Source organism: Dermacentor silvarum, chromosome 8 (assembly GCF_013339745.2).
Source record: "Dermacentor silvarum isolate Dsil-2018 chromosome 8, BIME_Dsil_1.4, whole genome shotgun sequence".
Taxonomy (NCBI): Eukaryota; Metazoa; Arthropoda; class Arachnida; order Ixodida; family Ixodidae; genus Dermacentor; species Dermacentor silvarum.
In genome coordinates this window covers 55,469,548-55,494,719 of record NC_051161.1, presented here as the reverse complement: position 1 = coordinate 55,494,719, position 25,172 = coordinate 55,469,548, and the positions used below count along the sequence as shown (strand labels likewise).

General features: G+C 45.5%; 1 protein-coding gene and 1 pseudogene across 4 annotated transcripts in view; both read right to left on the bottom strand.

The window, feature by feature from the left end:
- Positions 1–2,298: 2,298 nt before the first annotated feature.
- On the bottom strand, positions 2,299–5,056 carry LOC119462133 (uncharacterized; annotated as a pseudogene).
- Positions 5,057–9,519: 4,463 nt separating this feature from the next.
- The window catches only part of LOC119461277 (hepatocyte growth factor receptor-like), a 61,326-nt gene continuing 45,673 nt past the window's right edge, over positions 9,520–25,172 (bottom strand). Inside the window, exons 11-21 of one of the 4 annotated variants that reach the window (XM_049672230.1) lie at positions 24,279–24,548; positions 23,418–23,573; positions 20,767–21,004; positions 18,867–18,902; positions 16,398–16,544; positions 15,700–15,786; positions 14,282–14,466; positions 13,614–13,723; positions 13,369–13,531; positions 13,116–13,252; positions 9,520–13,004 (exon numbers count right to left, since the gene is read on the bottom strand). In XM_049672230.1, the coding sequence (XP_049528187.1) occupies positions 12,785–13,004; positions 13,116–13,252; positions 13,369–13,531; positions 13,614–13,723; positions 14,282–14,466; positions 15,700–15,786; positions 16,398–16,544; positions 18,867–18,902; positions 20,767–21,004; positions 23,418–23,573; positions 24,279–24,548 (1,749 nt within the window). In that variant the 3' untranslated portion in view covers positions 9,520–12,784. Of the gene's footprint in view, positions 13,005–13,115; positions 13,253–13,368; positions 13,532–13,613; positions 13,724–14,281; positions 14,470–15,699; positions 15,787–16,397; positions 16,545–18,866; positions 18,903–20,766; positions 21,005–23,417; positions 23,574–24,278; positions 24,549–25,172 lie in introns of all 4 variants that reach the window. The other 3 variants (XM_037722518.2, XM_049672232.1, XM_049672231.1) reach the window with 3 other exon arrangements.

Below are 25,172 nucleotides of genomic sequence, written 5' to 3'. Positions count from 1 at the left end.
GGCGTTCCTCAAGGCGGTGCTCTCGGCCCGACGCTATTCAACCTCGATCTTCTTGGACTTGCTGAATACTTATCAACTACCATCAAGATTTCAATATACGCAGACGACATCTGTGTCTGGACTTCAGCAGTCCCACGTCCTCAGATACGTGCGCGGCTTCAAATAGCAGCAACTTTGACAGCGAGCTACTTGTGTAAACAAGGTCTCAGCATATCACCAGAAAAATGCGCACTAGTGCCATTTACTCGCAAACCAATGACGCTTTATGTCATCTCAATCAATGGGCAGACCATTTCCTATGTCAGAACCCACAGGTTTCTTGGCGTAATCATTGACCGAGACCTCTGTTGGAGCCCGCACGTAGCCTACATGAAACGGCGCCTGACAGCAACTTCCCAGTTGTTTAATACTTGACAACAAAGACATGGGGGATGTCAGTAGACGCAATGATGAAACTCTACAAAGCTCTCTTTCTCGGTTTTTTAAGATATAGTCTACCTGTACGGAACAACACTTGCAAGACAAATATTTGTGTTCTGCAGGCAGAACAAGCTCAAGCACTCAGAGTTTGCCTTGGTTTGCCTAGATGCACGTCAACAGAGGCAACTATTGCGATTACTCGGGACCATCCGATGCAAACTCACATTACGGTGGAAGCCCTGAGAACGCACATCAGACATTTTGCACGTGCCCCCTATCACCACCTTGCAACACTACCTTCAGACAGGCGCCAAGCATCGTTCTCTAAAACTATCATCAAGTACAACGACAAACTTCCCTCGGGCTTCACCGCTGCATCTAATCCATCGATACCCCCTTGGTGTCTTATTAGCCCCACAGTACATCTCAGTGTACCAGGAATCAAGAAAAAATCTGAGCTGTCGTCACTTGTGCTGAAACAACTGTCTCTGTGCACTGTCCGCATACCTCTCGTGTAGAAGAAGCATATCTACACTGATGGTTCCACAAACCTCCAGTGTTCGTCCGGTGCTGTGGTTGTCCCAGCAAGAGCTATTACCATTAGTTTCAGGACTGACCACCCAATGACATCGACATCTGCGGAACTAGCTGCTCTTCGGCACTTTGTTTCGTCAATCGAGAACCACATCGACAATGGTCAATCTTCAATGACTCAAAGGCAGCCCTACAATCTGTGCTATCAGCTCTGCGTCGCGGGCCATACGAACAGCTCGTATTCGATATTAGGTACCTACTCCATCATCACATGAGAAAGGACACCACGTGACATTTCAGTGGCTTCCAAGTCACTGCGGCGTCATAGGGAACGAAGACGCCGATAATGCCACTCGGGCAGCCCTTGACGACACACAGGAAGAGGCCATACCGCTCTCACGGTCCGACGCAGCCAGCAGACGTCGAGTGCTTGCACAGGAGATCACGCTCCCTCTATGGTGCACACCAAGCAGCCAGACTAACCGGAGCAATCGTCAATACCACCTGCCCTCTTTGATGCATCTCTGTATGCCAGCTGGACTCCGCCGAAGAGAGGCCACTATGCTTTATCGCTTATGGATAGAGGTGGCATTCACGAAATCTTATTCATCTCTAATTGGAATGGCCGACAACGCTTTTTGCAATGCCTGTCTTTGCGAGGAGACGCTAGAACACATTCTATGCAACTGTCCTGAATATAATGTTCCGAGACAGTCACTGGCGTCCGTTCTAGCGCACCTTGACAATAGACCAATGGCAATTGAAACGATTCTCACGTGTCGTCGACAGAAGACATCGCAGCTGAAGGCGACGAAGGGTCTACTTAGGTTTTTAAAAGAAACGGGCTTGGACAAGCGGCTGTGACAGTGATGTCACGTACCACGCAAGAGTGACGGAACGTGACTGACCACGAGTGTGCTCTCTCTCTCTCTCTCTCTCCTCCCCGTCTTGCATTCCCCCTTATCCCACTCCCATGTGTAGGGTAGCAAACCGGTTGTGCTGAACTGGTTAACCTCCCTGCCTTTCCTTCTCCACTCTTTCCTTCCTTGACACGTCGAAGGCGCCAAAATCGGTAGTGGCGTCCACGTTAACATTCAAAACCAAATTCGAACTGCGCGCCGTGGTTACGTTCAGTAGGCGGCACGTTGTGGGCACGCCCCGTTCCAATGTAGCCTTCGCAGTGCAAGGCATTGAAGAAGGAACGGAAGTATCGCGGAAGGGGGGTTTGATTGCCAATAACTCAACTTCTGCTGAACGCACTGAATTTGGATTGGAGCAAACATAATTTGTGCCTGGAGTAGGCCCTCGTCGGGGCTCGCGCGCCCCGACGAGGGCCTACGTCGTCTAGGAGATTGCCGTTACTCGGCACGCGTCTCCACTCGCCGTTACCGGCTCGCTGGGTCTTTGCCTTTCGAGCGTCGCGAGGACCTGATGGACAGCCCAGAGCTGTTGGTCTTGATCGTAGCTCTTCGTGCCTGTCTCGAGCCGCGGCGGGATCGTTCTTGATCTTGCTTCCTCGGGATTTTTGATGCAGTCCCAAAGGATGTGCGTGTCATCTGCCGTCTCCCTCCGGCAGACCCTACACATATCGCTCGGGTATGTCTCGGGGTACATGCGATGCATCAGTCTCAGGCTCGGTAGCGATCCAGTCTGGAGCTGTCTCAGGAGTACCGTTTCCGCTCGACTAAGCCTCCAGTGCGGGGGTGGGAGAGTCCTGCAAGCCAGGCGGTAGGCCTTCTTGATGTCGTTGTGGTCCGTCATGCGGTCCTTGGCTCCGAACCACGTCGAATGGTCTGTCGCCGGGGCGCGGTTGGTTAGCGCTCGCACCGCTGCGTGTACCGTCTCGTTGTGGTTTCCATTGCGCTCCGACGCGTCGCTCGCGTGCGCCGCGAACCACTTGATTCTTACTTTTCTGTCTTCCAGTTTGGCCGCTTGCAGTATGCGCTCGGCCTCCCGGCAGATTTGGCCTTTGGCGAAGTTTCGCACACCTGTCTCGAGTCACTCAGCACCGTGTGGCAGTCTGCGTCGGCGATGGCCAGGGCGATGGCCACCTCTTCCTCTTGCTCCGCTACGGCGCTTCTCACGCTCGCTGCCGTCCTCGTGGCGCCGGTCGACGCCTATATGACGACAGACCACTGCAAAGGCGTTCTGTTGGTATTCGGCCGCGTCCACATACCGCGCGTGCTCGTCGTTGGCGTGCAGGTAGATGAGAGCCTTGGCCCTCGCCGCTCTTCTTCCCTTGTTGAACTCGGGATTCATGTTCTTGGGTATGGGGTCGGTTCTGGTCTGGCGTCGGACCTCTTCCAGTACGAGGAGCTTCATCTCCGCCTCGTTCGAGCGTCCTATTCCCAGGTCGTCCTGTATCTTCCTCCCGGCTTTAGTCGTGGACAGCCGCTCCAGTTGAGAGGTCCGTTGCGCTTCGGCTATTTCTTCGAGCGTGTTATGTATCCCGAGTTGTAAGAAGCGGGTCGCGCTCATGGACTCAAATTGGCCCAGCGCCGTCTTGTACACTCTTCTGATGATTACGTTGATTTTGTTGCGTTCGTGTTGCAGCCATCTGTGGTAGGCTGCAACGTACGCGACGTGGCTGATGATGGATTGGACGAGCCTGATTAGGCTCTCCTCTCTCATGCCAGCCTTCCGGGACGTGACACGTTTGAGGAGTCGCATCGTGTTGGCCGCTTTTGCCATGAGACGGGCGATGGTCTCGCCATTTCTTCCATGCTTTTCGATGACCATGCCTAGGATCCTGATTTTGGCGACCTCGGGGATCACGTTGCCGGATTTGGTTACGATTCTGATTTTTTCGTATTCGCGTTGTCTGGTCTTGCCTCTGCCCTTGTTGGTAGGTGGGAGTATGAGGAGCTCCGATTTGCTCTCTCTCTCTCCTCCCCATCTTTCATTTCCCCTCATCCCGCTCCCATGTGTAGAGTGGCAAACCGGTTGTGCTGAACTGGTTCTGCCCTGCCTTTCCTTCTCCACTCCACTCCTTCCTTCCTTCCTTCCTTCATTCCTTCCTTCCTTCCTTTCTTGGCGAACATCTTAGTCCGGTGCCTTCCAGCTGGTCTTCTATCGCGTCGACGGCGGCTTCCAGCGGGCCTTCGATGTGGGCGTCGCTGCCACCGGTCACCCACAGCGTGATATCGTCCGCGTAGATGGTGTGCCTGACGTCTCCGATGTCCGTGAGCTTCTAGGCCACTCCGGTCACTACCAGGTTGAAAAGCATCGGCGAAATGACCGATCTCTGCAGTGTGCCGGTGCTCCCTAGCTTCTTCTCTTGTGTCCGTAGGTCGCCTGCTCGTAGCCCGGCGGTCCTGTCCGTGAGGAAGCCCTTGATGTAGTTGTAGGAGCTTTCGCCCATGTTGAGCTTGGAGACTTAGGACAGAGTCGCCGAGTGTTTCACCTTATCAAAGGCGCTCTGTAGGTCCAGCCCCAGGATTGCCTTGTTGTCGCGGGCGCTGCCGCCATCGTCGATGATTTGGTATTTGAGCTGCAGCATCGCGTCCTGCGTGCTTAGGTGCTGTCTGAAGCCGATCACCGTGGCCGGGTACAGTCCTTCTCGTTCCAGGTAGTCTTGCCACCTGTTCAGCAGGACGTGCTCCAGCACCTTGCCCACGCAGGACGTCAGCGAGATGGGCCGGAGGTTGTCCGTGTCCGGCGGCTTCCCCAGCTTGGGAATCAGGATGGTCTTGGCTGTCTTTCACTGCTTTGGCAGCGCTCCCGCTCTCCAGCACTTGTTGAAAGTATTTTGCGAGGTTCTCAATCGAGACGTCGTCGAGGTTCTAGAGTGCCTTGTTCGTGATGAGGTCCGGGCCGGCTGCCGAGCGGCTGTTGAGGTCATGCAGGGCCGCGCGGACCTCCTCGACGTCGATGTCACGATCGAGCTTCGCGTTGGGTAGGCCGCCGTACGGCGCGTGTTGTTCGGTCTGTGTAGTCGGCAGGTATTTGTCGTTGATGCGCCTGGTGACTTCGTCGGCGCCGTGTACCGAGACCGCCTGATGTATGAGCTTGGCGAGTTTGTCCCTTTGGTATGACTTGGTCTTCGTTTTGTCGAGCAGGTGCCGCAGCAGGTTCCACGTCTTCCCGCTGTGAACGCACTGAAGTACTTTTTGCGGCAGAGTATTTCTGAAATAGCCTATTTTAACCTAAATGCATTTTTCCACTTCTATAAAAAGTGGTTCAGGGCCCCTTTACATTACGCAATTGCATCACGCTCCCAACACCAAAAGTTGTAATTAATGCTCCAAAGCTTCGTCAGTAAATGTTATAATTCTGTCTCGAATCGACAATTTTTCATAATCAGGGACAGTCGTCGTACATACAAGCGGTATATGTGCCGTTCCAAGTTGTTCCTTCGTAAAGTCTGTTAAAAATAAATCACGGCAAAGTAACTTTTACTATGGTAAATCGTATCTTGAGTGTGTGTTTTTGCTACACCAAACGAAACTACGACGAACTTCACCAAGCTGTTATCGAATCTTGAGTCAAGGCAAAAATATATTTCGCGCGAATTCTTCGGCTAAGCAAACAGTAATATAACCGCGATAAATGGACAAACAAATATGGGGAAACCACACTTAGCAACTACCAATGTAAAATATCTCGATCACGCCTGCGTGTAACGTTCAGGTTAAGTGTGGCCTTGGCAACGCTCTTTTGTAGAAATACAAAACAAAGTTGCACAAGTTCGTACTCACTCGCCAATAATGCTGAAATCCACGGCCCAGAGAAGGCAGAATACCACAACCTGCATCTTGGCTGAATGTGCGAGGAGAACAACGACCAGTTTATTCTACTTGGCGGAAAGGAATATCCAATTGTTCAATTTCATGGCTTTGTTCTCATCTCGGGAGCGTCATTGGAATTGTTCGGCACCACTGCTTCGATTATTCATTTTACGCTGAAGTAGAAGTACGAACAACAAAAAGTTCCTGCGTGAGCGTAACACAATCCAAACAATTAATAAACAAATCATCTTGAATCTGAGATACATTTAACTGTGCATTGGGAGGAATGACGTCGGCGCAACGATAGCTTGGATGTCCTTTTACGCCGTGTTCGATATCCCACTTCTCCCTTGGCTTGTGTGCATTTCTGCCGCTCTCGAGGTATTATGAAATGTATATAATGAATCGCAGTGAGGTCGACATGACCTTGCTTAGTCTGCTCGCCTTTCCCCCTACACACAATCCTTCGAGGGGCGAAGAACTGGCCATCGACAAAATTGATAAATAAACCAGAAAATGTTATAAAAAATGTTATCAAAACGCGACATTGTTTCAAGAGAGAAAGGATGCAGAGAAAGGCAGGGAGGTTAAGCAGATGCAGTTCCGGTTGGCTACCATGTACGGGGGGGGGGTAGGGGAAGGGTAATAAAAAGAGAAATATAATGTAAGGGGGGAGAGAGAGAAAGAGAGACGAGCACAAACAAACCGCGTACACTATAGAGCAGTAGGGGGCGACGTTCCTAAAGTCTATCGTGAAGGCCCGTAGACCGCAGGAAACTTAGTAAGGTGAGCAAGGCCTTCCGCGCGGATGTTCGGTTGGAGCACTGGCCTAAAGCTTTTAGTTCCGTTAGTGAACAATTGTCCGATTGGTCCAACACTGTGCACAACACTTGTCTTTCGGCATTATAGCTCGGGCAGACACAGATAATGTGTGCGAGCGTCTCATCACTGCTGCACATGTCACACGTGGGGCTGTTGGCCGTTCCAATAAGGAAGGCATATGAGTTTGTAAATGCAACGCCCAGCCACAGACGGTACAGCATGGTCTGTTCACGTCGTGGTAATGCAGGCGGTATATGCATCCGTATATCCGGAGACAACGAACGCAAACGGCACATGGTGGAAGTGTTCGAGTGCCAACGGGGGCAAAGCACATTCACAGGACATCAATCGCTGTCCAGCCGCAGCGTCTGTTCGCGAAAGTGGAATGAAGACACATTGACCACTTTCATGTGCAGATCGGGGGGCCTCGTCGGTTTAGTCATTCCCGCTGATGTTGCAATGTCCTCGAAGCCATTGAAAGATTATGTTGTGCCCCTTGTCATGGCTGCGATTATATATCTCTCGTATTTCTGAGGCCAGTTGTTCATTGGGTCCGTGGTTTTGCATGCACTGAACCACTGCCTTGGAATCACTAAAAACTGTTCATTGTTCCGGTGGTTCCTGATTAATGAAATCAAGTGCAGCACGGAGTGCCGCAAGTTCTGTACCCGTCGAGGTGGTAACAAATGAAGTTTTTAGCTTGATTTCTTTAGATTTTGCCGGGATGATGACTGCAGCAGCAGAGCTGTTCAGTTTTACCAAACCATCTGTGTAGACATGTTGCCGGAATTTATGGACGTTGTAAATGTGTTCCAAAGTTGTTTGCTTCAAAGCTTGCAACGGCGCTCCAGCTTTTTTTTTTTTTTTTTTTTTTTTTTTTGATGCCCGGAATTGTCAACTGTACTTGCGGCCGGTGCAGACACCCCAATGGGGCTGATAATCGTGCAGCAGGCGTGAATTGTGAAGGCAAGTAGGACTGATGTCTTAGAACACTTTTGGCAAATGTTGAATGTGGCATCTTCGCTGGTAAGCAAGCACGACATTATTCTTGAAACCTTGTTTCAAGAAACCAGCGAGCGTTGCCGCCTATTTCCTACGTGTACAGTCGGCGTAAAAAGCCTGCAGGATGAGGGTTCCGCGAAATGACCGAATTTCAGCCAAGCTCTTGCTTGTAACCAGTAAACAGTATAGTGCTCTGTTGGTCACGTATACTAGTGCAGGTAGCAAATCTGGATTTCCAAGCTATCCAATCTAATCGCTACTAATTGCAATCGCTATCAATGCCTCGCCTTTCAGGCGAAACTGCGACTGTATTTGTTCTTCTTGTTGAAAGGGACACTAAAGGCAAATATTGAATCAAGCTAAAGTGATATATATTGATGTTCAATTATAATCAATGACGCCGCAAAATACAGCATGTCGATGCCAGAATGCAACCACCGAGCACATGTTCGCTCTTGAAAAAAAACCTGGTTTGCAGTAGATAATACCATTCAGCTAACTTCTTGCGCACACGGTTCTTCACGCGCGCAGGATATCTACTGTTTGGATGTGACTCACGATTATGATTTGAAAAGTGGTTATCAAAAATTTTACATTAACTTTAGGAGGAGTTCTGTTTGAAGGAAGTCGAAGGGTCAAGTTCTTAAATGCTAGTGCTCTGATTTCCAAGTTATGCAGTTGTTTCTTTGGAAATACGTTTTCGTAGCATACAACATAACCACTGGCCCCAGTACTGGTACGTCAAAGTGACGTCACGGATTTCGAACTATTCTCTCGTATTTGTGCCACTGTGGCTCAGTAAAAGTTTTTCAAACTTTTTTAATTACAGTCTGGTTCTTCAAAAATACAATCTAGTCAATATTTATTGATAACAAGTTAACCAGGCCCGGGTAGACGCCGTCAAAATTCGTGACGTCACGGTGTGCTAGTGTGGAAAGTTGAAAGCAGCGTCGCCACCCATCATGACTTTTTTGTATTTTTTGGCTTCTCAAGCCTCCTCAATCCTTATCAAGCTTTAACGGTAAGAGTGCCTTATTCGGTATTGTAGAAAGGTAATTCATTACTACAGCTCAACTTCTTTTGGATCTTATAGTGTCCCTGCAATAGTTTCGCTAAACAGCAGCTCTTCCCCTTATGTTGTTAATTACCAAGGTAATCTGCTGTTGCATTGTTCGTGTTAAGAGGAAGCTTTAGCTCGGTGGCTCCTATCTAAATATATGGGAACGGAAAAATCGTTTTTTCTCGGCAACCACTGCACCGAATTTGATGAGGTTTGCTACATATAAAAATGCCATTAATTGACTGGTAGTAACGGGTATTTTATGTAGTTCATCAATACTTTCACAAAATAGTTGCAAGTCGCAAAATTTAGAAAAACTATTAAGTTTACAACTCTGTAGCTCAGCAATGAAAAAAAAACTATATCACAATTCTGAAAACAGTTTTGAATATTATGCCTGAAGGGGAGATTTATACATTTTACGTAAACGTGAAATGTATTACAATTTGTAAATTACACTATTGCAAAATTCTTGTAAACATTGCAACAAATGTACCTAAGCTCTTAGTTAATGTACCAAATTTGTCCGATTTAGATGCTCTAACGGATTCAGTTGACAGAACTTCGATATCTTCTTGATACAGAGTTACAAATTTGTAAATCTCACGCGCCTACTTACGTTAAAGTTACCAATTTGCGGCCACACGCAAAAAAAATTGAAGCTCTAGATCAAATTTCGCTTTCTACAGTCACTATATCGTATTTAACTTTCTTTCTCGGATGACACAAATGTAATTAAAATCGCTCGAGTCGTTACCTCAGAAAAGCTTTTCTGGGTTTTACATGTATTTGAATATGCGGCATCGTAGTTGGGCTCGAGCTAAAGCTTCCTCTTTAGCTCTTGTAGCATGCACCTCAAAAGTTGAAAGCCAGTTATAAAACAGTCCTGGAGCAAAAGTTTATGAAAAGAGTCATGAAAAACAGTACCTAAGGAGAAATAATGTAAACAAGAAATACCAGCGATGTCTTTATTTAGAAAAACGGATAGAAAAACGTGAGCTCCGACTTTATTTCACTATGTACAACGGAAATACCAAGAATGAACGAGGTAAAAATACTGCTGTATGTTCTATGTTCTACAAAACTCAAAGCTTTACTTCTCAGAATGATTCAAAAGCAACACATCGAAGAGGCTACATTTTAAATCAAAGCCAGAACGCGAACATAAGGCTGTGCAACATACCACTTTTTGAAGATGCTATTTCTGTGAGGTAGTAATGACGAAGTGTATTTCTCATGGTGTCACCGTGGCTCTTTAGATGTGATAAACACCCCCATTTGGCTAGTATAGTAATAACAGTGAAATTAGTCACTAGTTTAGGAGAAGATCGACTCAACAGTGTTTTTTAATGTGCTTTCATTATACAGTTGCAGAAAAATCTCTCATATTATTGCGGGCGCAATCTATTAACAGTAAATGCACCGTGAACAAAAAATCCCTGACGGCCACGAAACTGCGTTTGTTCTATGCGGCTCACAAATTTCATGTCTTCATTTGGCTACAAAGCAAAGCATCCGACCTGAGCGAGTGCAAGATGGTAGGCTAACTTATTATTAAGTGCCAGCCAGTACTTAACTCGGAGTTGGACTGTTCTCGTCTACATGGTCAAATACCATAGTTAATAAAACGGTCAATGTAATTTGCAGCCTCCATTACAGCTTCAGAAAGAAAAAGCATTGAATGCTTCGCAAAACCAGTAAGCACCAGCATCATTCATGCACACTTTCTCTTCGGAATTATAAGTTCAACACTGGCTCTCTCATAACATCGACAGCCCTGGAGATGTATATCGAATACGTCTTTTTGCATACCGTGGTAAGCATCTTCGTATTCATGCTTTTCATATTCTTCGACAAGCTAATCTTTCATAAGACTAAAACATAAGGTTAGTGCGGTGAAAGATGCAGAAAACCTCTACGCTGTAGTTTTTTTTTTCATAGTTTTAGTGGGTGAGATTTCAGTAAATAGCATGTGCAAGATTTCAAAAAGAATCAGGAGCATTCATTTTACTTTCTTGGGCCAAACACAACATCTATCAGTAATTGCTTCAGCGTCAGTAAATAGCTTAGCTTGTGGAGAATAAACAAGCAGCAAGCCTTTCTCCAGTGCACGAAATTGGCACCCATGCATTCTATCAATTAGCGCGTCAATTAGCGACATTGTAGGGCGGAGAAATGGAAACTAGCTAGTGCGCAAATACAATAAAGGGACTAAAGAAACAAATGCAGAACACAGTCGCCATTATAAGCGTCATATATACATATACTAGAAAGACGTATAAAAAAGTTGCGTGGGTGAAAGAAAGATGGCATTCATTGCATTCATAAGCATGAGGCAGGTGATTACGTCCGGCATGTTTCATTCATCAAACACACATTCAAAATATCTACATGCTGCAAGTTCTTTTTTTTTTCAGTATTGTGTCTAGCTTTTTACAGCCAGCATTGGCGAAAAAGCAATTGAGGTGGTATTTTGCATAATGTCTCACTTCAAGAATTCTTTACCATGCTTTTACAACCCTTGCAAAAAAGCTTAATTTGTAAAACAAGCGTTGTAATTTCATTTTCCTCAATACTTTTAAAAGGTGGCCGCCCACTAAATAAACACGAAATAGCTGTTGCCAATCTCGGCATATTTTGGCAATGTAGAAGCCATAATGTATCATGCAAAAAAATATTTAAATATCTAGTTCCTCTGAAGTACTAATTTCGACACTCGTAGCAGTTTAAAACATTGAAGCAATAATAATACACCGCCAACAACAGTTAACAAGCGGTATGCATGGCGTCCAATTTGCGAACGTTAGCTTGCCCCAACACTCGCCTTCCTAGTGGCTTGCTTGCATCTATGTATGAATGGGTGGGAAGGGTGGGGGGGGGGGGGGTATATGACGGCAGCATTTTGCTAGAAAGACCACTTGCGGGAAACCTTTCAAACAAATCCGTCGTCGCTTCGCACCACACTGACACACACCCGTAGTGCTTTACCCAATGCATGTCACTTGCCAACATGCAAAACATTGTCATAATGGTGCTTGAGCGTCACGCAGGCACAAAAATGGCACAGAATGAATATGAGCATGATACGATAAACTGCGCCAGTCTTTCACGGCTCTGGACCAGCGACCTCATTTCTTGCCAATGACCCACAGTTCTCATTGCTAGGCGAGAATGAGGGGTCAGGTCACGGTCCTCACACGCACGCCTCAGCGTTTCCTTCGGCCCTGATATTATGTGTAAACACTAGAAGACCAACTCGATCACTGCAGTCATGATATGTTGAATTTATGAATAACAACATCAATGTTACTTGATCCTGCACTACTAGTGTATGACATCAGCCAACACCCGAGAAACAGAGGAGGCTGTTTACTCCCAGGTGAAACTCACAAATGGGTGTCCATTTCTTTTTTGTTCGTGTGCTTTCTAGCCATTTTAGCCACCACTCTGAGTAACATCTGAGACAAGCATCTCACACAGCTTTGGCACTACAATAATACCTGCGAAGTACACTCTCAAGTACACATTGTCAAGTCTCTCTCTTCCTTTTTGATATGAAGAAGCAGCAAAAACAGTTGTTTTCGGTGGCGGCGTCTTAAGTAGTGATGCAGCACTGTATAGCACAAAAAGTTATAAATTGGAATGTTTTCATGCGCGGTGGACACTCATGGTCTGAGAGTTCAGTGTTTCTTTGTGTCACAAACAGTCACAAGAGTTTATAGGTCATGATGGGCTCAAAATGTACAGCCACATGATAATATCTACACGCAGCATCATTCGCGCTGATGGTGCAGGTACAGTTCGTGCAACAAAGTGTCTGTGCACCATGAAAGAAGGCCACCGGTTCCGAGACACACATCTTCCAAGCTACAGTGAACTGAATTTTGCACCTTTCCAGCACACCACAGTTCCCCGAAAATCGGACGACTTGCTCTTTGGACGACTTGCGATGTGCCCAAGCTTTCGAACTTAGGTATTCGCTGCTGTGTTTTAGGGCACACAAACGGCAGTTGGTCGATCCAAGCAGCAGCATAGTGAATTCCATCATCCACACATATTTGAGCATGAGCAATCTGGAGAGATTGTGAATGGTGGCGAGCCCTGCAATCAGTTCTCGCGGCTTCGTTGGCAGTGGCGCTGTTACCAGCAGCGCATTGGCTCTCTTAGGAACTGATATGCATTCTTGTGGCAAAGCAGAGAAGTCGCAATGCCATACTGCCTACGATGTGCCTTCAACTGGCCAATCCTCCGTCGAGGGTCCAGCGCCGTCGTTAGCACCGGGGTTTGGACAGTTAACGTACGTGACGTTCAGGCTGACTCTCCTGTTTCGCTTTTTCTTCTCGAGGCTTATGATCACATTTGAGACGTCCGTCACGAGCTGTGCGAACGAAGGTCGTCGCTTGGAGTCATCCTGCCAGCACTGCAACATGATGTCGTACCTGAGAAAGATAAAATGAGCCGATGATAAAACAATGTGAGCGATAAATGTCGCTTATTCAAATTTCTTTGTTAACACTGTTTCTAGGACAGCATTCTTTACTCTGGCTTACAGTTCATCAGGGCAGAAGCTCGGCTGTTGCATCCGGCGTCCTTGCTTCAGGAAATTGACGATATCCCAGTTGTCCACTTCTGGATACGGCGTCACACCACGTGTCATAAGTTCCCACAAGAGCACACCATACGACCACTGCGTCAAAAAAAAATTGGATACGGTCACTTTCAATATGCCTCGATGTTGAGGCACCTCAGCTTTAAGCACTGGTGGAAGTGCTCGGTACCATATCCAGCCGGGGGTATTCTTACCACATCCGTCTTGTGGTTATAGATGCCCTTCTCCAAACTTTCTGGTGCCATCCATTTCACAGGAAGCTTCGTCTTCTTGTTGTCACCACTGTAGTAGTCCTTCTCGTAGACGTCGCGTGATAAGCCAAAGTCGGCCACACGCACAATGAAATCCTCGCTAAGCCTGAAACGATAACGTACGTTCAGACCTTCGCTTAAATGTCCCTCACAGGCAAGTGCAAACAAGGAAGTACATGGGCACTTACATGCAGTTGCGAGCCGCCAGGTCTCTGTGCACGAACTTTGTGTCAGCCAAATACTTCATACCTTCAGCCACGTGGATACCAAACGTGATCAAGTCTTTCACAGTTGGGCTCTAGAAGAACCATAAAAATGTATGTAGATTAGTTAGCAGATGTAGCAAATTAATTACGGAGTGTTTCAGTTTTTAATTACAATTATTACATGATGATGTATATGTATAATTTCAAATCATGCAGTGCTTAAATAATTTGTATTCAAATCAGTGGCGCACCAACGGGGGGGGTTTCGGGGTTTGTAACGCCCCCCCCTGAGGCCGACTTAGCCCCCCTCTTTTGTTTAACCCCTTTTCTTTCTTTGCGCATTTGAGTACTGCAACTAAGATGTGGGACACGCAATCGTCTGCACACTCACAAAAAGCGCATTTTTTGACAATTTCCCATGAAGAAATTGAAATTAGTGCTATTTAGAAGGTATTGGCAAACTGTCAACCCCCCCTGGTAGAGATCCTGGGTACGCTACTGATTCAAATGCACTGATATGACAGAGCAGCATTAAAACAGTATAGTTCACTTAAGGCACTGTTTTATAGCATTCACAGTGAAAACGCAGGCTAACCAGTGACAACAGGCAAATGTGATTTGCCATTGATCATCATATTTGATATTCTTACGTTTCTTTCATCTCGAATGTAGGACAGCAGGTCGCCGTATTTCATGTACGGTATGATGACCATCAAGCCACCTGATTCATCAATGCTCAATCCAATGAGTGGCAGTACGTTCATGTGGTGGAAGTCCTTCATGATGAGTGCCTCCTCGAGAAAAGCCTGGCCGTCAGCCTCGACCCCGCGAGAATCTGCTGTGTCGAAGGGACACAATGAATAAATAAATTATCGTGCTGAGGGTACAACAAAATTAGGATATATGTGTAGAGCAAATATGGAAACTGCTAGCAATCACTCCTAAGAAGTGTTCATATATACAAAGTACTGCAAACTCTAAATGTTTCCTACTACTAGTGCAAGGCAGCTGCTTGCATTGAATTGTGTGCTGGTTGTGCCGCAGGCAGGCAAAGCTGTGTCACCAAAGACATTTTTTTTTCGCAGATGAATGTGATACGGCCCACTCGACTACGAAGAATCCCTTAAATTTCCAGCAACTTTTCTGAGCAGAAATCTCCCAAGCGCTGCTGATATAGTTGGGGTCGCTCTGTCTTGCGAACTATTTTACATCAAATGTCCATTCATTGTACTTTACAGTACAGTGTAAATGTTCGCCTGCTTTTAGAATTCTCAACTTATAAGACACAAGATAGTCAAGATTCATTCAGTTATATTATCACACGCGCTTAGCTCTATTTTTTGTTTTCGCCGGATTATCACTGTCATCATTTCATCGTGGGCACAAGACGTGCCTCCGCTACAGAATCAGCAACAACAGTACATCCACGTTTTACAAATGAGTTGTCCTGCATTCCAGAGTAATCGCAAGTGCGCACGTTTCCCAATAGATAAGATTCTAGCTTGCAGACTAAGCAGTATCTGTCGTTGTTCACCATCACTACAACGTGACAACATACAGAACTAAACTGTGTGTGTTCCTTTAACTGCTCGACATGCGCTCGACTACAATGTTGCAAGCGCTGGTAATAATATTCAGGCCCGCTTGAGCTATCCGACTACTACAATACCCGTTTGTAGCGCCCTTGGTTCCGGTACAAAGATTGGCCTGCATGCATAGCTCGCCTACTCAAGACACAAAAATATTGCAGAGTGCTTCTGCAATGCATAGATCTAAGATCTAAAGTTTATTGAGCATGATTAATCATTTAAGGTTTCCCCAAAAACAAAGACGAAAGCGTCTGCCAACCTACTCAAAAGTTAAGTATGCAGTACAATAATTCCATGTGTCTGCTCTATTATTCGTTTTCAAAAAAGTGTGCATGGTTGGTGCACAATTCTTGTGATTTTCGTAAGGATGGCACTGAAAGCATGCACAAAACAGTATGGTATTACTGGATGGTATTTGGAAGTACTACTGCGGATAAGTCTTATTCAAATTGTACTAAGTGAAAAATGGAAGTACTCACTGTTGTGAAGAGTTTTGACGGCAACCTGCTGAACCTCGCCCTTTCCTTCCAGCTCCAAGGTACCCCGGTAGACACAACCAAAGTGACCTTGCGGTTGAAAAGGGCAATAGATGAGCTGCTTCACGTAATGCATTTCTTAAGGCTAACAATATGAACATTTAGGCTGGTATTATACAGGGCCCTCAAAGTCAAACTAATAGTAGTTTTATTAAAATGCTATGCTAGATACACAAGTGCTGCTTGCACAGGTGCGATATGTGATTTAGCTGATACAAGTTTCGTAAACAAGTAGAGTCAGTAAGTACATAACTAAAATTCTGATAAGCTCAAGCACTCTGTCACATATACAGTAAATCAAGTTGCACACACAATGGCTTTCTTCACACCCCTACACCCCTCTAAAGTGTGGTTTCGTATAAAGGAACGCATTTACTAAGAGCACAGGTCAGAGCATTATACCCTTGGCCATGACAGATATATATGGGTACAACTACAAAAGTTAGGCCCTTCACGCAGTAATAAAACTAACTTCACCAAAAATTTCATTACACTTGCCAATGAAAGGAAACTCTGTCTCTATCTTCTCAGTTAATAACCAAAGCTTTTGTGTCGTGATTATGCAAATAGAGTTCCAATTGAGCAATTTGCCGGTGCTAGCTGTCTTAGCGTCCATGCGTTAAGAAGTTAATACAGCATACCTTGGCCAATGACCGGGCCCAAGACGAGGTGTTCTCTCTTGAAGAGCAGCTTTTCTGATTCAAGCATAAGTTTCGTCTCCTCGTCGATCTGGAAGGTGGAGCTTATAAGGGCCTGTCGAGCGTCGGGTTCACTGCCTTGCACGTAGCCTGTGGAAGCGGGAATGAAACAACCAAACAACGGCACTCTTACTCAGGAAGGTCGCCCAAAGTAGAAAGTAAAGACAATTCCCCGCGTGGCCCCAAAGAAATAAAATCCAAAGAGACAGGGTGCATCATGCAGGCGAGTGCTGGAGAGAGTGGTGAGTCAGCTAAATGCCGTTCGTGTGTGAAGCGTAGCTACCTGCATACAAAGTACGCGATCAACGTTCTATGCGCAATAAAGTGTGGTTTTTTTTTATGACCCAGTCACTCAAACATATGAAGACGAGTCATCGCTACAACTTGATCTTCTTGGTTAATCTATTTTACCCTCTATTTGTAATAAAATTCCATGTTTTCCCCGTTGAAGGAATAAAGCATTTATGTCGATTGTCCTTATTAAATGCTTGTGCTGAAGTTACTTTTGCATTTACACATGTGGCTATTCGTTATGTAGCTAGCATTAGCTATCCGCGAAAATAGAAAACCTAAAGTGTACATATATTGCCGTTTATTTTTGTCGTTAGTTTGAACTATTAAGGAGTACTTCAATTTTGTCCAGTTGGTGCGACATACTGCAAATTTAACCAGCACCATTAAACGAGGATGCAAGAGCACGCATGCACAGGACCAGTGCTATCCTGTGTATACGCGTTCTTGAGTCCTTGTTTACTTGCGCTGGTTAAATTTGCTGTTCTAACTATTATTTTCCGGGAGCGCCTTGCAGTCAACAGCTCTCTCTAAATTAAGTGCGCCACCCTCACCAGTTCATTTTCAGCGGCACTAGTTATATTCTATTGCAAAATCGTGATTTGAAACAGAGTATTTCACTACACTGATGCCAGCGACGGTATCAGTACCCTTTAGTACATAAGGCAATTTCATGTGCAAGAGCATGACAGGCGACCAAGTAACTGTGTGCACAGGTTTGGCTTTATAAATGAAATTTCCAACAGAAAAAAAAACAATTTCGTCTAATAATCGTTTCTAGTTTCATAACTTGTTTCCCCGGAGAATTAGAAGAAGTAAAGTTTGAACACCCTGCAAACTCTTATTTGTGCAAGTTTGTATGTTGGCACCAATGACTGTAGGTGTAAAATTTATCCTGTTTTGTTTCCTGTGCTAACTGCCTTCACTTTCGTCATAAAAATTTCATCCTTGCGAACCTTAGGTTTAAATGTCTGCTAAAATACTGGGGACACGGTGGTTAATATGATATATAAGTACCTTACTATGCAGCCACAAAAACTGAAAAATGGCAACTGCATTGACAAATTCTCCACATATCGTTGCCCTCTGCCCAAATAATGCACTATCAGCTGTGCACGGTACTGTTTGCTAATGTCCAGCTGATAATATTGTTGATTTCCAGCAAACTTAAAAACTTATCGTCCTAATCTTCAGCGCACATGGACATACTTTAAACACTAAATTATATGTAATTTAGCATATTTTCTACTAAACCTCATTAGTTCATTCCAGTAACCAAAATCTTTTCGAAGGCAGGTCCTAAAACCTATTGTAAAACTTAGCAACGCATGAGATTCAGCTGTCACCGCTAAATGTACTTTGATGCATCTGCAAAGAAAGGGAGAAAGCACTGTTAGTAGGTTAGTTCCACGAATCCATGTACCACTAACGAAACTCAAAAATCTCGTATTTTGCTGCCCTTTGTTAGCGTTCAGTCAAACTTAATACCATGTCTCAACCATTCCTTCGGACTTACTTCCACGTTCCCTTCAGAATACTTGCTTGCTTGAACCGCTGGGACTTACACACATAAACTAAGAACGAAGACAGGATTCCAATTTAAACTCTCCTCGTCTCGATGTCCAACCACAATGCCTCCCTGAGGCTTAAATTGCTCAATGAAACAATTTAATAATGCATTTGGTAACAGTCATGGACCTTTTCGGTTATCATCACTTGCCACCATCAAGTTACGTCCAGTTACCTGACCCTTGCGCCACTAAACAGCATATATCAATCTACCAAAAACGACACATGTTTCTTGATTAATTGGCATGTCTTAAAAAAGCAAACTCCTCTTCGATGCACGAGGTATGCGTGGAAGGACCAGCGGTTTAAGTTGCGACATCTCTCGCAAAGTTTAGAATTACTCCCACCAGGCTGTTGTCAGTCAAGAATTTCTGTAATCTGTAGCAATGGCGCTGTCATTTCTACCTAAATAGGCAGCATCGCCCAGCATTCCAGCCCCCATCCGTGTTAGCCATGCGCTCAGCTCCAGTACTGTCATGAAACCAGAAAGCCACGAGGGAAGAAGAAAGGCGTATCGCCTGTGGGATGTGCCGGCGTTTTACCACCTCTTACCCTGAATTTGTGGCAGACTCGTAGCAGCAGCGTCGCCTGAAAATACGCACAAAAAATTCTGCTCGACCCTGAACAAGCCAATGGCACGGCGTGAAACAACACAGCCGTGGTGTCACTTATGCAACTCTAATATAACAGATAATGTCAAACAGCTGCATTGCGCTTGCGTGAAACATTAAGAAGCCACAACAGCTTTGACCACTGCCACTCATTGTTCTATTTTGTCTTACATTCTCGCAATGTCCATTGATTTTGTTGTACAAGGGCTAAAATGTTATAAGAAATTAAGTTCTGTTGTTTTACGTACCACAACCCTGACCTGATAACAGGCACGCCATAGTTGGGGACTCTGGATTCATTTTGACCACCTGGAGTTCTTTAATGTGCACTTCAATCCAAGTGCACGAGAATTAATTGTTGCGTTTCGCCCCCATCGAAATTCGGCCGCCGCAGCGCGGGTCAAACCAGCGACCTCGAGCTCTGCAGTGTAACGCCATAGCCACTAAACTACCGCGGCGGGTCGTTAAATGTTTACATCTTCTCATATTTTGTGAAAATAACATTGGACTGGGAGGGACGTCAGAGCTTTGAAAGATCGAAGGCTAAAACAACGCATTTGAACTGCTCTGAAATGGCTACATTTACCATCACGTGTGGCTACTTTCGCAGTGCATTTTCTGCAAAGACTGGCTTCGTGAGTTTTCCTTACCACTGCACAACATGGATTTGAGTTTCTTCGTCAGTTTTCCAATCGAATCCATGTTAGGCGCCTTAGCGATGTGTTTGTTTTTGGGGATGTGTAGAAAAAGTGGTGTGCGTCATCATCATCGTTAGCTTATCTATATTCACTGCAGGATCAAGGTCTCTCAAGCGGTCTCTAGTCACTCTCTCCTCGTGTCAGCCGACTCTGTTTTAGACCCGCAATGTCCCTAATTAACCACATTTTCCGCCGACCTCGATTGCAATAGGTGGTTTTGTGATTATCGTTGATCGGTGACATTCAACACGGCCAGGCAGGTCTGTAATCATACGGCGCGTATCAAGGTTTACTTTCACAGGGGCTCAGCGTTACAAAAATAGCGTTATAGCTTCTTCGTTGAGGGGCATGTCTTTTGTTTTTGCATTCTACTTACTAGCCACCCTTTATTTCCTGCCAAAACCCTCTCTTAGACAATCCTCAAGTGCTGACACTTTCCGCTACGTCAACAATTTAGTTTTACCGCCGCAATATAATTACAGCTTTCACTTCATTACTCTTGTTATACATCACCGCCAAATCCTGATTTCGTACTTGCGCGAAGAACACTGTTATACGGAGCTGGAGCATAGAGGAGGAAAAAGCATAGGTCATAGTATTTGTGAATAAAAGTCGTCTCCAGACGATTTGAACACTGTTTTCTAATATAAGTCTTCACTAAATTAGGTCGATTCCAAATCTCTAGGTGAGTCCACAAATAAGGCGCGTGCTCTCGCACATCAGCTTTACATGTACTATCAGCATAAATTCAAATGCGAACAATTCCGAAACTACCCGTATGCGCTGTTCCGTTTCCACACTCACATGCATTTGTAACAGTGGCTTAATTCAGAGCCCAAAACATACACTTGGGACCACTCCATGCTTAGAAACCAGCTACACAACGTTTACACGTTGCAGTTCCATGTAATTGCGCGTAACAGGCATTCTGACCAGTTATCTTATGTTCGCATTTGAATTTAGGTTGATGTAACACTTGCTGACCAAACCACTCCTCTCCTTGCTCGCCCCCAGTTCCTTCTCCCATGTCACTGACTTCTCCTTGACAACATTTTCAATTCCACGTGACTGTACATAATCTTCCACACACATCACTGTCCTCTCGATGAAAAACGAAGCACTTTAGTAGGCCTGTGTACTCACTGTTCGCTCCGGCTCCTCTCGCGCTGTTCTCAACGTGGCGGTTGTCGAAGTCGACAAAGTAGCCCGGCTGCTGTGCCTTCTTGGCGCCGCGTCGCCGGTAGAAGAACACCCCCACACCTATTAGCACGATGAGAAACACCGCGACGACGACACCCGCGATGACTCCCGAGTTGACGCCGGACTGGTCTGACACCAGCTTGACGGCGCCCACCGGATAGCTCCGACCAGCGTATACGATCTGTCCATGAGGAATTAATCCTGACGCTTCAACTTTTTGTATGCCTCCCAACCACCATTACTTATATGAAAATAAACACGTACAGTACTGGTGATAAATTCACACAGTGTAATCACTAAGTTCAATACAGTCGAACCTCGATATAACAAAGTTGTACTTGCAGCGAAAAACTTCGTTATATCGCGAATATCAATAATTTGAGGTTTCGTTAGTTCAATTGAACTAAGATCGGGAAATTAAAATAGTTCGTTACATCACTAATTTCGTTAAATCGAGGCTCGTTATATCGAGGTGTGACTGTACATTTTTCGTCTTTTCGTTCGCACTGGAAATCACCAAAAGAACATTCGCTGACTGAAAATTAGGTAAATGAGGTCAAAACCAAGGTGGATAATTGGGCGAGCTGGCACGTATTCATGGTAAAGGGTACAACACGAAAAATACAAGGGTAGCAGAGGACCGGACACCAAAAGCACTGGCTCACCACTGAAGTTTAATGCGGAGATGTCCAATAAATATAACGGCACTATTTATTGAAATAAAGAAGAAAGAAAAGGTATGAGGAGCAGTCAGACAGGCGTAATCTGAAAAATATGGAATGCTGGCCGCTTTCGGCCTTAAATGTTTATCCTAATGAGTGCAATGCGAAGCTACCATTGCGGACATTATAAGTTTTGTTGTAGAAAAGCAATGAACTGTTTTTATACTTCGTCTTCCAGGACGACATTGCAATTTGCCTAAACTGGAGGGCGAGAGGGGCAGCACCTTCTCTGTTTATTCAATCAAAAAGTGTGTCTTATAGTCGTCCTGTTCACTTCGTTTTGCTTATTTGCATCATGTTGCGCTACTTAAGCGTACAATAAATATCCCTCTCTAAAAAACCAGCCAGTTTCGCGCTGCCAGGCGAAGTGCTCCCGAAGGCGGCCTTGTAAAGCTTAAATTTTTCAACAATCGACTTTTCGTTTTTTTAGCTTCCACTACTTTGCTTTCATTTTTTCCGCTGTTCTAGCTTCTGACTTTTTATGCTCATACTTATTGCAATATAATTTGTTATGAGCACAAAAACGTGCGTCTATTTTTGCCGAATGTAAAAGCTGTAAAAACGGAAACCTTGTTATGATCGTTTCTGGACAAGACCGCGCTCAGGTCGCACCAAGGTAAAGCCTTTTTTTTAGTTACTGTGAAAAGCATTAAAGATGTCGCAGTTTTGCCCGAAAGGCGAAGCATCGATTTCGATAGCAAATTAGTAGAGAGCTATTCGGAGTAGGGATAGTAGTTTTATCGGCTGCATAAACTTGGACACATTGGCTTACTAACTGAATGAACAATCGTAGTGTCAGCGCGCACAAGCAAACATGAATAGATCACACTGAATGATCGCAGCCAACGACTGTCAAAACGCTGGCAGCAAGCGCAGGTTTGCGCGGTCTATAGCTTCAACAGAAACTGAGCGACGAATGCACAGCGCATACAAAGCCGTGGGGAGATAAGAGACGGTGCGGGCGACGGGCACCGCCGGGCAAACTGCAAAGGAGAAGTTGTTGCAGAGGAGAAGCTGCCCCCCCCCCTCTCCCCCCTCTTCCCGCTTTGTTGCTTTCGCGTGGGAGATTGAGTGGCAAGATACACCTTAGGTGCCGGAGCACAGCGCCGCCCCGCCTCCCTCCCTCCCATACCCTCCCGCGACGGTCGCGCGCCGAGCGTTCGCTCTCCGTGATAGCGCGTGTCCCCCGCGCGCTTTCGCTCGCGCATACGGCGTGCGGCGACGATTTTATCGCCCTTGTAATCTATACGGAACCTCATGGCGACGGCGACGATGACAGCGACGCCGACGGCAGAAATCCGGTTGAAGTGTCCATATAATTGCTATCGCAATAAAAATTAATCTGCAGCCATGGAAGCAGAAGCTCTGAAAACACGTATAATTGTTCTAGTAGAAGATAACTACTCAACACAAAGAATAAATGCGACTGCTGCATGAATGTTTCATCGTTTAAGTTACGAGGTATACTATTAATAATGTTTCATTGCTTGAGCTAGCAAGAGAACTACGTCACCTTCACTATTTGGCAAATGAAATACAGCCACGAGCTTTTAGGGATATACATGAACAAGTGAACTAAGGTATTTCATAAACAACGTGGCTTCAATCTGCCCCAATGTCATCATCATTATCAGCATCATTCTACTTGTCTTCATTTCAGGACAGAAGCCTTTCACGGTGATTGCCAGTTACCTCGACTGTCTCGCTTTAGCAGTCACAATCAGCAATGTCATTTCCCACTCAAAATTCTCGCTTTCTGTCTATAACATAAAACAAAATGCGCCGCGGACTTTTTGACGTAATTGAACGTTATTTATCTGTTTAATGACACGCGATATTCTCAAGCTTAAGCAAGCATACTTGCGTACTTACATCAAGGGAGTGAGGCATGTTCTCGTCGAGTGTATCAGGCCTTAGTATGCACACGATGACACCCGAGCTGACGGTCGTGACATTACATGCATTGTCGACGCCATCGACTCGGACAGACACCTGATCGTTATCCATGAGAACTTCGAAGTGGTTCCCCTGAAATGTACCAAGACAGCAACAGACACAGATGCTTATTTAATTTTTAGAGCAAGAAAAGATGACATGGCAGTTCCTAACTCTGTTTTGAACTCTCCAACGTCAAGCAGTGTTTACACTAAGGGACTTCTTTCTGCATGTTCTACTCCATCTGTAATCCCACAAGTTTATGATCAATAATTTAAAACCACATTTAAAAAAGGTGTGCCAATCTGGTTAATGCAAATTGGGACATGCTGTAATTTTATATAAAAGAACCACATTGCAGCATCGCCAAAGTACGCTAATAGTGTTTTATAGGCAGACAGCTGAAACACGTCCGTAACTCTGAAACTAAAGCTTGTACGGAGACTAGAGGTGGCAGAAAATCAATTAGATACATCTACAACTCCAACGCCGCACAGCCAGAAGGACACGGGGGATTAAGAAGTATGAATAAGAACTGCCTATGCACGTGAGGGCGGGTATCACAACTAATTAACTGATCACTAAATCATGTGTACTCTGCACGAAATGGGGTGACGACGCAACAGAATGCCACCATACTTCCATCTCCATCATTTCATTGTGTGTGTGCACACGTGCATGGCAACAGTTTTAGCATCTGGTGTATTCAAGTAGCTTATCAGTAGCATATTTTCCCACACTATCATCTCTTCAGGAAAATTCTGTTGCGCTGAACGCAGGCTTAGCTGGAACACTCACTGTGATCTGGACAGTAGGCTTGTCGGGGCTGATGCCGAATCCTCCTTCGGGAAAGCGGTCGAAACGTGGCGACGGCCTATACACGAAGTTGAAGTGGCCTTCCGAGGCGTCTGTTCGATTTGGCAGGTGCAGACCGTCCATCTCGAATCTTACCTGCACCAGAATTGGAAGCAAGTGCGCTTCCAGCTGCCTGGCGCTGATAACGGTAGACTCCTTGAGCGACGCCACGGGACAAAGCATCCGTGTGCCACTGGCCACTCCACGACAGACCTGTGTGGAATGATACTCATAACAACTCACTTTCGATTTCTGTAATATTTCTGAAAGATTTCAGAAAGAAGCAGAACATCTTTCGGCCCTAGTTGGTTCATTGATAAGGACTTAGATTGCGCGAAGCGGGAAACGGACAACACAAAGAAGCTTGCAGGTGAAGGAAGCTTGCAGGTGAAGGAAGCTTGCAGCCAAGCTTTCTTTAGGTTCCTTCTCGTTGTGTTGTCTGCTTCCCGTCTTGCGCAATAAGTATAATAGTCCTTCATTCTGAAAGATGCTAAAGCAATTTCAAGAGCGCAATCACAATACCACGACAAGGGGCTTTGAGCTGGTGTTGCAAGCTGCGTGGCCTGTGAAACCACGCGCACGCGCGCCAGTTTTCATTACGCTAAAAAAAACACGAATGCAAATCGCGAATAATTCAACTTTATCATTCTCTTTCGTTTGGGTCACGTCGCATAGCAACAAGTTGCTTATCAAAGCGAGAGCGGGCCAGTTTCTCCTATACTTTATCCAGCATCGTTTGGGTGTGTGGACGTTTGGACGTGAGCGTTTATGGTACGACGGCAGGGAGCTGCGAACAAAGGACTGGGGAATGTGGGCCGATCCCGAAGACGGGGGGTG